The following is a 12906-nucleotide window of genomic DNA, read 5'->3' on the forward strand; positions in this document are numbered from 1 at the left end:
TTAAGGCTGGACATTCAGCATAGGAAAATCAATGGCTCACTGATAAGCAAAAGATTAGAATGATAGTGAAAAGAAATCATTTTATGAAATGATCATATGCTGGAATTTACCCTCTCTCCGGGAGCTCCTGGGATTCCATTTGCACCTGGTTCTCCTGGATTGCCATTTTTGCCATCTTCACCTTTAGCTCCTGGTGTACCTGGAATACCAGCTTCACCCTAAAGAAATACCCAGATATAAAATAAAATGACCAGATCTCATAGCATTAGTCAGTTCTTTAAAAATGTGCCCTCTTTAAAAGAAACATCTATGTTTGTTGAAGAACATACTTACACGTTCACCTCTTGGACCTGGCTCTCCCTTGCCTCCGTTTTTACCAGGTTCACCCTACGAGTAAAAACAAATAAACAAAAAACCTAATTAAAGTCTATAGAATTAATAAAAGTAGTGACTTCATATGAAGATGTTTAAAAACAATTTTTTCGCTTTGTTATTTCTTTCTTCTACACTAGGAAATCTAGAGTAAGGTCAGAGCAACAAATTCATCTCTACTACTAGAAAAACAAGACATAGCAGACACTTTCCTAATATAGGATCACATTTTTGACTATTTCTTATATAAAAGACAATATCACCACCACCTGTATCATAATCACCATAACCTCATCACTAATAATAACACTTTGCCCTGGTACATGGGAATGGATGGATTGTACAAACTGACATATTCTTTCATAGGTCAACTTGAATTCTCCTTATTTATTAGAGAGACCATATGTATAATTAAATTCTGTTTATTGTAAAGTTTTCATTAGTATAATTAATTGCATATTATCTTTAGGCTAATTTGTACTAATTAATTAGTAGCATTTTTTTTCTTTAGTGGAAGTGAAATAATAGTGATACTCATTAATGTCAATTTGGAAGGTATCTCAGAAGCCATAATGCCCAAACTCCTCATTTTAGGATTGAAAATCTGAGACTTTTAAATATGGTAAGGGACTTGACTGAGTACATAGAGGTTAAAAGTATCAGAGCTGGGATCTGAAGCAGTTCTTCTCACTACAAAGCCAGGGTATCTGACATAGTCTTGAATTTGACCACAGGGTTGTTATTTAGGAAGATATAACAATATATGAAGATTTAAAAAATATCATATGAAATACATAGTTTAGAAATTAGTATCTAAACATTTTAGGGAAAACTACAATAAATCTGTAATATTTTCTAAATAATAATTGATGTTTTCTAGTAATTTGTATATATTTTTTAAGCCTTATCACAACTCTGTGAGGTAGATATTACATGTATTTTTAATTTCCCTTTACATATGAGGAAACTGAGGCTAAGAAATGTGAACAACTTACCCTCAATTATCTAAATGATATTTAAGAAACGCTCCAGACCTACTATCACATACTGTTTCTATAAAATCAGGGCTCTTTGTATAAAATTTGTTTTTACTTTTCTATCCTATGTTTAGCTTTTCATGAGCAAAAGAATGCAATATAGTCTTTTCCTCCCTCTTTGGGCTCTTTATGAAATTCTTAAAATTTTATTTTCCAAAAAGTATAAATGAAATGATGGTAGTTTAGTATGGTGAAGAGAGAGCTAACCAGGAGGGAATCAGGAAGATGGGCATTCAGGTCCTACCTCTAATACAAACTCTGTGTGACCCTCAGCAAATCACTTCATGCTCTCACCACTTCAAACAATTCTTCAATATTATAAGTTACAAAGAAGAAACCCATCCAGAAAATTTCCTTTAACATTGAAATTGTAGGTCCCTATAAATGAATTCCTGGGCTTTTGTCACTTGTAATTAAGTCAGTTTTAGTCTTATAAAACAAAAAAAGTGAGAGACCAAAATGAATGTATTTGAAAATATAAGAATTTGAAAAAAAATTAAAGGATGAGATCAAACTAGAATAATATATAACATATAATAAATAATTTAACCCTTATTTGCCTCAGTTCCTCTTCTGTAAAATGGAGACTACTCTAGTATCTTTGTCAAGAAAGCTTCATGGAAAAGATCATGGGGGTCACAAGAAGTTAGATGCAATGAAAATGATTTTCTAAGGACATCTAAGGAAAGACTTAAGCAAACTTACCGCAGGTCCTCTCTGTCCAGGAGTGCCAGGTGTACCTGCAGTTCCTGGAGGACCACGGGCCCCACTTAATCCGGGAGGTCCAGGCATACCACCAGGACCCTGCATAAAGAAAAACAACACTAGTCAATTAAGACTTTTTTTTTTGTTTGTTTAATGTCTGATCAACCCAACCATTAACAGGTCTATGTGGATCAGTAGATGATATTTGGGAAAAGACTTACCATTTCACCTTTACCACCAGGGCTGCCATTGTTTCCAGGAGGGCCCTGACCAAAAAGAAAGGAACAAAGAAAGTGAAAGAAAGAAAGGAAAGAAGGAAGGAAGGAGGAAAAAAGGAAGGAAGAAAGGAAGGAAGGAAGAAGGAAGGAAGGAAAGAAGAAAAGAAACAAACAAAAAAGAAAAAAATTGATTAAAAAAACAAATTTCTACATGAACTATTTAAAAATATTTGTTTATAAAATACTTTTTTCTAAGATTCCACCTCTTTCCCCAAGCTAATTCCCAAATAATTGTTTCAACTATAGCAGATATTCACCAATATGGATCAAGTGGAGAGAGTACAAGTAGGGTTGTAGGTTAGACCTGCTATTTCATGAGTGTTATTAGGGCAGTGAATTCTGATGGATAAACTACTTTGAAATGCAGATAAGTAACTTATTTTTTGTCTCAGATAGTGATCTGGAGCACTTAGATATTAAGTAATTTTTTCATGGTAACCATTAAACTAATGTCTAATCATTGGCATATCTTCAACCCAATTCTTTTTGACACCAAGGTTGTCCTCTATTCATTGTGATATATTGCCTTTATATCTCTAACTTATTGGATTGTTAACATCATATAAACATCACATAAAGATTTAACTTGAATCATCCTGGAGTATCTAGTTATCTTTTATAGATTTCAAATTTACCTAACAATTACTAACTTTCCATTTTACCATTAGCCATATAAATCAATGATAAGCTCAAGTTAAATGGAGGTCACTAAAACTTATACAAGAATCCCTACAGGTTATCTATTGATATAGAAAACTATCTTTTAACATTAACTATGTTCTATTATGTTCTTATTTATTTTATTTAATATTTTTGAATGATATTTAAGCCTGATTTGGAGTTTTGCTTGAATGTTGTGAGCACTAGATGCTGAAATGTTTGACACCAAATCAATTCAGGGAACCTCAAACTTTTTAAATAGGGGGCCAGTTCGACTGTCCCTCAGAGTCTTGAAGGGCTGGACTATAGTAAAAACAAAAACTTTGTTTTGTGGGCCTTTAAATAAAGAAACTTCATAGCCTGGGGTGAGGGGGACAAACATCCTCAGCTGCTGCATCTGGCCTGTGGGCCGTAGTTTGAGGACCCCTGAATTATACTTCATGGCTTTCTCATAATTTAAAATAAAATACCATCTGTTTTGTCATCAGTCACATACATTTTCCATAATAGCTATGATTATCAGATGTTATAGTGTGGAAATACTTGAGCTAAATTCTTTACTGATTTAATCTTACAAAAAGGGGCCCAAGTTTGCTATTGTCTTACAGTAGCTTGCAATAATATGTTAATAAGGCTTCATATGCATAATATGTCTGTGTAGTTTTCTAATAAACATGAAAATGGCAATTTCAACATCTTAAAATTCTGCACATATGCTTTCTTGTGAAAGTATAAAAATGAAAACATCAACCATACTATGTGGTACTTACTGGAGGACCTTGAGCACCAGCATGACCTTGAGGTCCAGGTTCTCCTCTTTGTCCAGGAGAGCCATTTGAACCAGGAGAACCTGCAGGCCCAACTTCTCCCTAAAAAAGAGAAGAATACCCATGTCACTAATCAGGTGAAATAGTCATTTCTGAATAATTTACAAATTATTTATTGTTAAGTCAATGAGTATTTATTAAGCACACAAGTTTTTTCCCTTTAAATGGCATAGCATCAGTTCATAGATTGATAGGATCATGCATTGTTAGAGTTGCAAAACTTCTTAGAGATTATCAAAACCAAAGTCTTCTTTTATACAAGAAGAAATTGAAGCAATTCCATGGAAACTTACCCTAAATCCTTAATACATAAAATAGGGAAACTATGTAAACAATAATTGTCTAGATAAGGTTAGAAAGCAGAGAGAAGGAGTCATAGTATTAAGAATAAGGACTAAGAAAACTTGAAGAGTTCTTTTTAGGATTATGATATTAACATACAAATCTTTAGTAAAACCCTAATATAAAGACAAAGTTCTATAATAGAAAAGAAAAATAAAATAATTTTTGAAATCAGTATCCCCAAAATAATTTTAAATATCTCAATAAATAACACCTTTATTATATAAAAGATTTATTCTGAAACTCCACTGTTCATTAGTTAGTTGTTAAATATGAAAGATATTGAATATGATAAATTTCTATGCAATTTAATAACTAAAAATTAAAGAAAGCCATTAAAAAAGAACTATCTTGGCTCCCTTGAATCTTTAAGACTTATTATTTGCTTCCTTAGAAATGTATATCAAAATACCTTAGCACCAGGGGAACCAGGAAATCCTGCAGTTCCAGGGGGACCAGGAGGACCCTGAAATGCAAAAATAAGATTTGATAGGAGGTAAAATATAAGCTAGCAATAACTTTTAAGCACTTCAAAAATATAGATCTACATTAGTATAACTATAAAGAATATTCTAGGCAATGTATCTAGTAAACAGATAAATTAGGATCATGTGTTTGAAACATTGACAGTGATATCTTATAACACTTTCATAGTTAAATATTACTTTAATTTGGAAGGAGAACATAAATAGCGGAGTATGGGAAATTGTTTCTTCAACATGATTTTTCTGTCCTAATAAGTTTAAAATCTGACAAGACCCAAATCTTTGAACAACTTTAGATATCCCTAGAAATGAATCTATATTAATTTCAAAGTATTCAAATCTTACATTTAATTTACATTTTTACATTTACATTTACAATTTATACTTAATTCATTTAATTTAACTCACTCATATCATTAAAATATTCTTTTAAAATTTGTGTTTAAAATTCTGCTTCAAGGAATAAAAATTTTGTGATATGTGGGGAAGAAAAAATCAAATTAACTTTGCCTTTCATTTTCCCCAAAATAAAAACATGCATCATGTCTAATAATGTGTTATTAATTTATTGATAAATGTTGAATTTAACATAACTATAACATATGTATATAGAACTGTATTGTTTTTCTAGAACTATACTTTTGATTTAATGACTAGAATAACTTTCTTAGGTAGGCATTGTGGATCTTATTCTCCCTATTTTCTAGATTATAGAATCACAAAAGAATCTGAAGCAAAGAGAGAATAAGTCATATTAGCTATAGGAATAGGAAGTAAAAAACTCTGGATTTTGACGCTTATCTATTGCTTCCAAACCTAATTTCCATTCTTATACTCTATATCATAATGAAAGACTTCTTTACAAATAAAATTATAGTGACATTGTTGAAAATTAAATGAAAAGCATTGATGACTAGCTGGATTTGGTGTAACTTCTTATTTGTTAGATCAATTGCTAATTCCCAGAAATTTTTAAAACTACAAAATGTTTACTGTCAAAAGTTCTTATTAATTAAACTATTATTTATTTAATAATCTGAATCTTTTTTTATTCCAATACAATGCTCTGCTCATTGTCGGATCTTGTACTCTCCATTATACTTATCCTTGGCCTAAAACACCAGTAGCTAGTGAATTGAGCTGAGAAAGATTTTTATTCTAGAAAATTTAGGACCTTTACCAGTTTCTCCTTATGTTTGAATTATGAAATATTTACTCATAATGTCTAATATTGAAAACAAAAGGAAAAAATCAATATATAATATAAAAATAACTTCTTACAGGTTGGCCAGATGCTCCAGGAGCTCCATCATTACCACGAGACCCCTAAAAAAAAGGTGACAACATGTTTCAAAACAGGCTTTAAAATAAAAAAAGCCAAACACGGTCACAAGTAAAAAAAAAAAAGATACAAGTAAACTATAATTTGTATTGAATATAATCTCAACAATTTAAATGTATATGATACAATTACTATCATGATGTTTTTCAAAATTGGTTTTGTTTCTAAATATCACTGTACATTTTTATGAAACTATCAATTTTAAACTAGAATCATTTATAAAATCAGAACATTAGAGAAAATGTTGATTCTAGGCATAGATACTAATGATGAACTATTCTCTGTTCCATCATTCTAATTGAATTTTCGTTGAATATCTCTGTAAATTTTTTTTTCCATAGGATCAAATTTTCTCATTGATTTTTAAATGAAATATAGTCAGACTAAGACTGGCATGATTTCTGTGGGTTTGAATGTCAGACAACACATGTCTAAGTACTTACTGCAGTTCCAGGAAGTCCAGGTCGTCCTCTTTCTCCAGGAAGACCTCTTGGACCCTAGGGAAAATATAACAATTGTTATTGTTGTTGTTATTGTTTTTAGGAAAACAAAGTTTATAGCATCAACTTTTTCATAAATATTAACCTGAACTTATTAATCTGAAATAAAACAAACGTAGATGAAAAAAATTGTTTTGTATACAATATAGCTAGGATCAGAGTAATTTAAGCACTACAAATTATTATGCAGAAAAAAGTTTACCATTGGGCCAGGGGATCCATTTTCTCCAGGAAGACCATTTTCACCCTATTTTTTAGAGAAAAGGGAAGATTGAATTTTCAGCTTTTTGTCAACTATTCTGGTATCTAACCAAAGGCAATTTCAGCTCAGGACAGACTTTCCATTTCAAAATTACTGTTGACACTTTGTTTCACTCAAAATAAGCCCTCATTAAAAAGGAAAAGTTAAGGTGAACAGCATGTATTTTTAGCATTTCTATTTATTTAAGATCAAGGCATATATGAAAATAAGCTTTCTTAGAAACATTAATATATTTCATCATTCTGTCCACTACTTTTTGAAGCATAAAATTTGTTTAAATATTGACCACTAAAGATAAATTTCCAAATTTAATTAAAAATTAAAATGCAAAATTAATATTTATAGTGAATGACATACCTTCAATCCAGGTGCTCCTGTTTCACCTTTTTCTCCATTTCGTCCATCAAAACCCTAAAAAATGATATAAACATTACTAAATTGACTTATTCTTGGCTAAATCAATTAAATCCACACACATTTAAAGTGATATGCCACAGGTTCTAAATTGTAATTAGTATTGATTTTACTTTGAATTAATCATACTTTTATGAATCAGTTTTTATCTTATTATTAGTATTTTAGTATAATAATATTAAATTATTCAATAGTTAATGCTGGACTTGTAGTTTCATTAGCATAGGCATTTCTACAATAAGGGAATTCTATACTAATTCATATTAATACCCCATATACAATTAGTGACCCAGATTTTCTTCAACCCCCCCAAAAGATAAAAAACTTATCTAGGGTCACATAGTTAGTCTGTTTCAAAGGCAGGACTTGAAGCCAAGTCATATTGGCTTTGTGGCCAGCTCTCTATTCACTCTGCCATGAAGTTTCTAGTGTTATTAATACTATTCAATTATTTTTATTTTACTATTAATGATATCATGAAAATAATCATGTTTGTTTGATTTAAATGCCTTTCAAAAGAAATTTAAAAAACCCTTGTATGGCTATAGAATCCTGTGCTATACTGTATTGTTGCAAGCACTTTGTTGTTAAAATGTTGCCATAAAATATTACTTATTAATACATTTTATAGCACATTAGACTTGTTATAATGACTCTATTTGCATCTAAATAATGGAACTCACTTTTGCACCATTTTCCTCATCTTACCATTTTTAAAGCATTCACACAGAAGCATATTTATGGATAACTTAGAAATAAACTCAACTTACTCGATGTCCTTTTAGACCAGGGAATCCAGGCATGCCTGAAGGACCTTTGACACCCTAAAACAAAGGAATAAAATCTAGAGTTTCCAGAGGACAACAAGCAGGATAGTAAAGGATGATGGGTCATATAACAATTAGTTTAAGGCATTAGACATACCTAACCTAGAGAAAAGAAAAGCAGTCATACACATGAGAGATTAGACTTTTTGCCATTTGGCTCCATAGGACACATGAGAGTAAAGTCCAAAGGGTATATTTAGGCTAAATGTAAGGCAAAAAACTTCCAAATAATTTGAAGTGGATCTGCTTCAAAAGATACTAAGTTCTTATTTAGAAATTTTCAAGAAAAATCTAGATGACCACTTTCTGGGCATGTATAATTGGAATTTTTTTTTCTATATATGGGTTATTCTAGAGGTTTGCTGAGGTCCTTTGAAATTTTGTAATTTTGAGGATGTGCATCCTTCAATCACATCCACAATTTAATATTGAAAGTCCCTCCAAATAAAAAGATAGAGATGATAATGACTGATCCCTCCTCCATTATGGGCTATGAAATTTTGATTTCAGATGATTGGGATTTACCGGGGCTCCAGGCAAGCCACGTTCTCCAGGTCGTCCAGGTCTTCCAGATTCACCCTAAGGAGGAAATTAAGAATATGTGGTTATATTTGTTCATAACCTTCACAAATGCCTACATTAGGGTAACTAGAACCTTATAGTGTTTGTACCAACTCATATCACGTTATGAGAAATTCCACCCATCCAGAATTGGGGTTGGTAAAGTGCAAGAATGATCCAGGTGCAACACAATCAGGATCCAAATGTCAATTTGTAATAATAATAGCCAATACTTATATAATACTTTTAGGATTGCAAAGTCTTGTAAACTATTATATCATTTGATTCTCAGAAATGCCTATGATAGTAGAGCAGATGAAAGGGGCAAATAGATTTTCGTTCATTTTTTCTCTCAGGGGAATGGAATTTCTGGAAGTTTGAATATTTCTTCTGGAGGATAAATATAAATTATTTCCATACCAATGATTTGAAGTTGAAATGCACAGAAAACACTGAATAGGGTAAAGCCGGCTATGTAGAGTCAAGTTGATGTGTCAGTAACTCTAGGATGGGGTGAGGGATATTATTTCTTTTTTATGTGGAATTTTCTCTTTATACTTTGTTTTCTTCACAGTAAGTTCCAAGAAAGTAAGGACAGTTCTCAATTTTGTTTTTGTACCTCTAGTACCTAGCAAAATGTGTGATACTTAATAGGTACTTGACAAATTTTTATTGAATTGAATTGATCTCTAGGATGGGGTGAGGGATATTATTATTTCTTTTTATATGGAATTTTCTCTTTATACTTTGTTTTCTTCACAGTAAATTCCAAGAAGGTAAAGACAGTTTTCAATTTTGTTTTTGTACCTCCAGTACCTAGCAAAATGTGTGATACTTAATAGGTACTGGACAAATTTTTATTGAATTGAATTGATCTGTCCCACTGAATAAGTAAGTTTAAACAGTCTAAACATTTCAGACATTAGTTTCCTGCCTGTTTTGCTGAGGAAAGTTTAGTTTTATCCCAAATCAACAAGTATTTATTAAGCTCCTTAATAGCATCATATAAGGCACTGGTTATACAACCCCCATGGAGAAAATTTTTCTGCAAGGAGTTTACATTCCAAATATTTTGTTTATATCATCAACAAGGAAGGAAGAAATCCCAGAAATGCTTTGGAGAAGGACTTTGATAAATGGATTAACATGGCATTATTTTGCACATGCTATTAAGACATACACAAGATAAGTTTTATTTAACATTCAAACAGAATATAGTTAAGGTGTTAAATTTAATAATTTCAAAAGATAACTTAAGAGTTTACTTATCTGCCTTCTGTAGTGTTAATATCATATACATGCGAACTTACTTCATTAATGAAATTAATACTTTATTCTTCCCATATTCAACCTTTAATAACTTACATCTTTTCCTGCTGGTCCTGCTGGGCCCATAGCACCAGATGGCCCGGGGGGTCCCTGAAATTGGAAAAAAAAAAAAAGAATTAACATTATAGTAAGATAAAAGATGCTTGTAATTTTGGTGGGGATTGGGAGGAGATGCAGCAAAACAAAGATTGGTATTGATAAATACATTATTGATTACCCCAGAAAACATTTTCCCCTAAATAATTTTAATATTTATTTTACTTCCAAAAATAAAGTTGTCTTATATTATATTATATTATATCTAATGGTCCTGTAATTTCCAGGGGCAAATTAAAGTTCTGTGACCCACCAAAATACAACTTATATACATTCTCCATATATTATCTTCACTGGACCATTGAGAGTAAAAAAAAAAAAAAAGAGGAGTACTTTTGTTTTTAGAAAAATGAAGGTAACTTCTGCTTGTATTAAAATGAAGCAAAAACATAAAATACACTAGGTTAGCAAATTGGGCCACTGTCACAAAAAGGTTTGATTTGCTAGGGAAAGAATCTCTATTTTCTATATGCCTTAGAGAATTAATTAGGCTAGGAAGAGTTAACCCAAGTCACCTGGATTACATGATCCTTTCAATTTAAAAATTATTCAAATAATCACAAAAAGTTACTGAGATAAGCCCAGAAAAAATATAGAAGTACTTAATAAGTTTAAATAATATGGTGGTCTTGAGAAAATCTGAATATCATGATCATAAATAGAAAGGAATAAGGTTAATATTTTTAATGAACTTTTCTTTACCTGTATTAGGTAAGTTAGATAAACATACAAATAGTACTTACTGAGGGACCAGCTTGTCCAGGCTCACCAGGGGGACCTTGGTATCCAGGGGAACCCTAATGTATAACAGAGAATACAAATTATTTTAGAATTATTTTTTTCCATCTGTTAAATTTACATTGAAGAGTTAATAATATTTCAGATTCCTTGATGTAGGTGTCAAATCTTATTTCAAAGTATATAACATGATTTAAATGAAATGGCTTTTCCTTTTCCTCCTATGAAATAAGTGGAGATAGAGCTGTGGAGGAAAGCAGGTTAAGCCACTTCCTCTAAACTGAGATTTAAAATATTTGAACGAGAAATTTTGTAATATAAAAATAGATTGTATATAATAACTTTTTTATTTTCCCCTTTTCCTTTTATTTATTTATTAATTATCAAAGCTTTTTTATTTTTCAAAACATATGTATGGACAATTTTCAACATTAGCCCTTGTAAAACCTTGTGTTCTAATTTCCTCCCTTACTCTATACTCTACCCTAGATGGCAAGTAGTCCAATTTATGTTAAACATGGTATATATATATATGTAATTATTTTTTTCTGTGCTACTAATCATCATTAGTGGAAAGGAATTAAATGTTACTTAATAATATCTATGTAGATTTATTATCTTACAAAAAGTAAAAGAAAAATAGGTGATTATAATTCTTAATAATGCAAAAACAATAACAGTAATAACAAGAAAACATCAATTGTATTACTTACAGGGGAACCAGGATGACCAATTGCGCCAGGAGGACCAGGAGGTCCTGGAGGGCCCTAGAATAATTGGTTGAACAATAATTATAATCTGAATACATAAATAGCATTGGACTCATAAATTAGGGAAATAATTGGTGAGACATTTACTAAGGTCCTAGACATACATCTGGAAAGGACCAAGAAGTCATCTTGTTCATCTTACTAATTTTTCAGATAAGGGCCCAGAGTCGTTAAGTGATTGGTTGATAGTCATAGAAGGAGAATACTCACAACAAAGAACAGAAACAAGAAAATTGGGTAAGGATCATCTGCATCCTCCAGGTTTACTGGGGTTAGAATTTACTATATTCACTAAGATAAGAATATCCATTTGTTGTGGTCTTAGAGAACCATAGAAATTGAATCTTGGTCTTTTGACTGTAGAACCAGTGCTTACTCTAATGACTTAAGACATCTTTCAAAATTTTGTTTTTTTTAATAATGAAATGAAAATATGAACAAGTATTTACTAAGCATTGTCTAAATACAAATCACTGTGACAAGTGCAAGAAATGGTAAAAGAACAATACAGTTGTTACTGTCAAGGGACTCACATTCTAATAAGGAAAGATAATACCTATAGGATTTTTAGCTGTAAGTCAGATGGAAAGACCCATATCATTAAGTTGCATCAGTAAAGAAAGTGTGTGTCTTTAATTCATCAGTGAAACCATATCCACTTAAAGTTAATTGTTTATTTCTAAATTTAGGATTCTATCTATTTTTGCAATTCCCAAAGCTTAGCAGAGTGCCAGGCACATACAAGAAACTTAAATGCTAGTTGACTGATTAATATGCATAAGATTTGATTTGTTATAAGGGATTTACAGCTTACTTTTGACAATTTGATTTTTTTTAACATTTTAGCTAACTTCAAAATGTCTTATTTTTCTTGGAATCATCAAAATAGCATATTGCTACCAATATACCATGTAATATTGACCTGATCACACACTGATTGAGGGAAATGGGGAGGGGAGGAGTCTAGAAACCAGAAACAAGGGCAGAAACAAGTGACCAGAAATTCACTATTTCCTTTGGTAGAATATCTCCTGTTGGGATGCCTGAATTTTTGCTGGGCAACTCTTCTGGTCCTTTTTAGAAGATCAACCAAATATCCAGCTAAAAGTGGAGGTTCTTATGAATAAAAGAGTGAATGAATATGTGGATAAATGAAAAAAAAAACATTTAGTAAGCATTCACTATGTGCAAAGTACTGTGCCTATATATATCTATCTTTCTCTATATACATATACTATAGCAATATAATAAGAAAAGTAAGAAAATTTCTGCTCTCAAGGAGCTCACATTCTAATGAAGAAGATGACATGTGAATGGTGAGATGAACTCAGAAATTGAACATATGAAAGACGAATTTTAGT

General features: G+C 31.3%; 1 protein-coding gene across 1 annotated transcript in view; it reads right to left on the bottom strand.

The window, feature by feature from the left end:
• COL3A1 (collagen type III alpha 1 chain) overlaps positions 1 to 12906 on the bottom strand; it is a 64689-nt gene that overhangs the window by 24300 nt on the left and 27483 nt on the right. The window contains exons 6-20 of the mRNA XM_003764039.4: positions 11489 to 11542; positions 10781 to 10834; positions 9978 to 10031; positions 8577 to 8630; positions 7995 to 8048; positions 7168 to 7221; positions 6751 to 6795; positions 6492 to 6545; positions 5988 to 6032; positions 4634 to 4687; positions 3823 to 3921; positions 2336 to 2380; positions 2115 to 2213; positions 334 to 387; positions 111 to 218 (exon numbers count right to left, since the gene is read on the bottom strand). Coding sequence (XP_003764087.1) covers positions 111 to 218; positions 334 to 387; positions 2115 to 2213; positions 2336 to 2380; positions 3823 to 3921; positions 4634 to 4687; positions 5988 to 6032; positions 6492 to 6545; positions 6751 to 6795; positions 7168 to 7221; positions 7995 to 8048; positions 8577 to 8630; positions 9978 to 10031; positions 10781 to 10834; positions 11489 to 11542 — 927 coding nt within the window. The remainder of the gene's footprint in view (positions 1 to 110; positions 219 to 333; positions 388 to 2114; positions 2214 to 2335; positions 2381 to 3822; positions 3922 to 4633; positions 4688 to 5987; positions 6033 to 6491; positions 6546 to 6750; positions 6796 to 7167; positions 7222 to 7994; positions 8049 to 8576; positions 8631 to 9977; positions 10032 to 10780; positions 10835 to 11488; positions 11543 to 12906) is intronic.

Source organism: Sarcophilus harrisii, chromosome 3 (assembly GCF_902635505.1).
Source record: "Sarcophilus harrisii chromosome 3, mSarHar1.11, whole genome shotgun sequence".
NCBI classification, from domain to species: domain Eukaryota; kingdom Metazoa; phylum Chordata; class Mammalia; order Dasyuromorphia; family Dasyuridae; genus Sarcophilus; species Sarcophilus harrisii.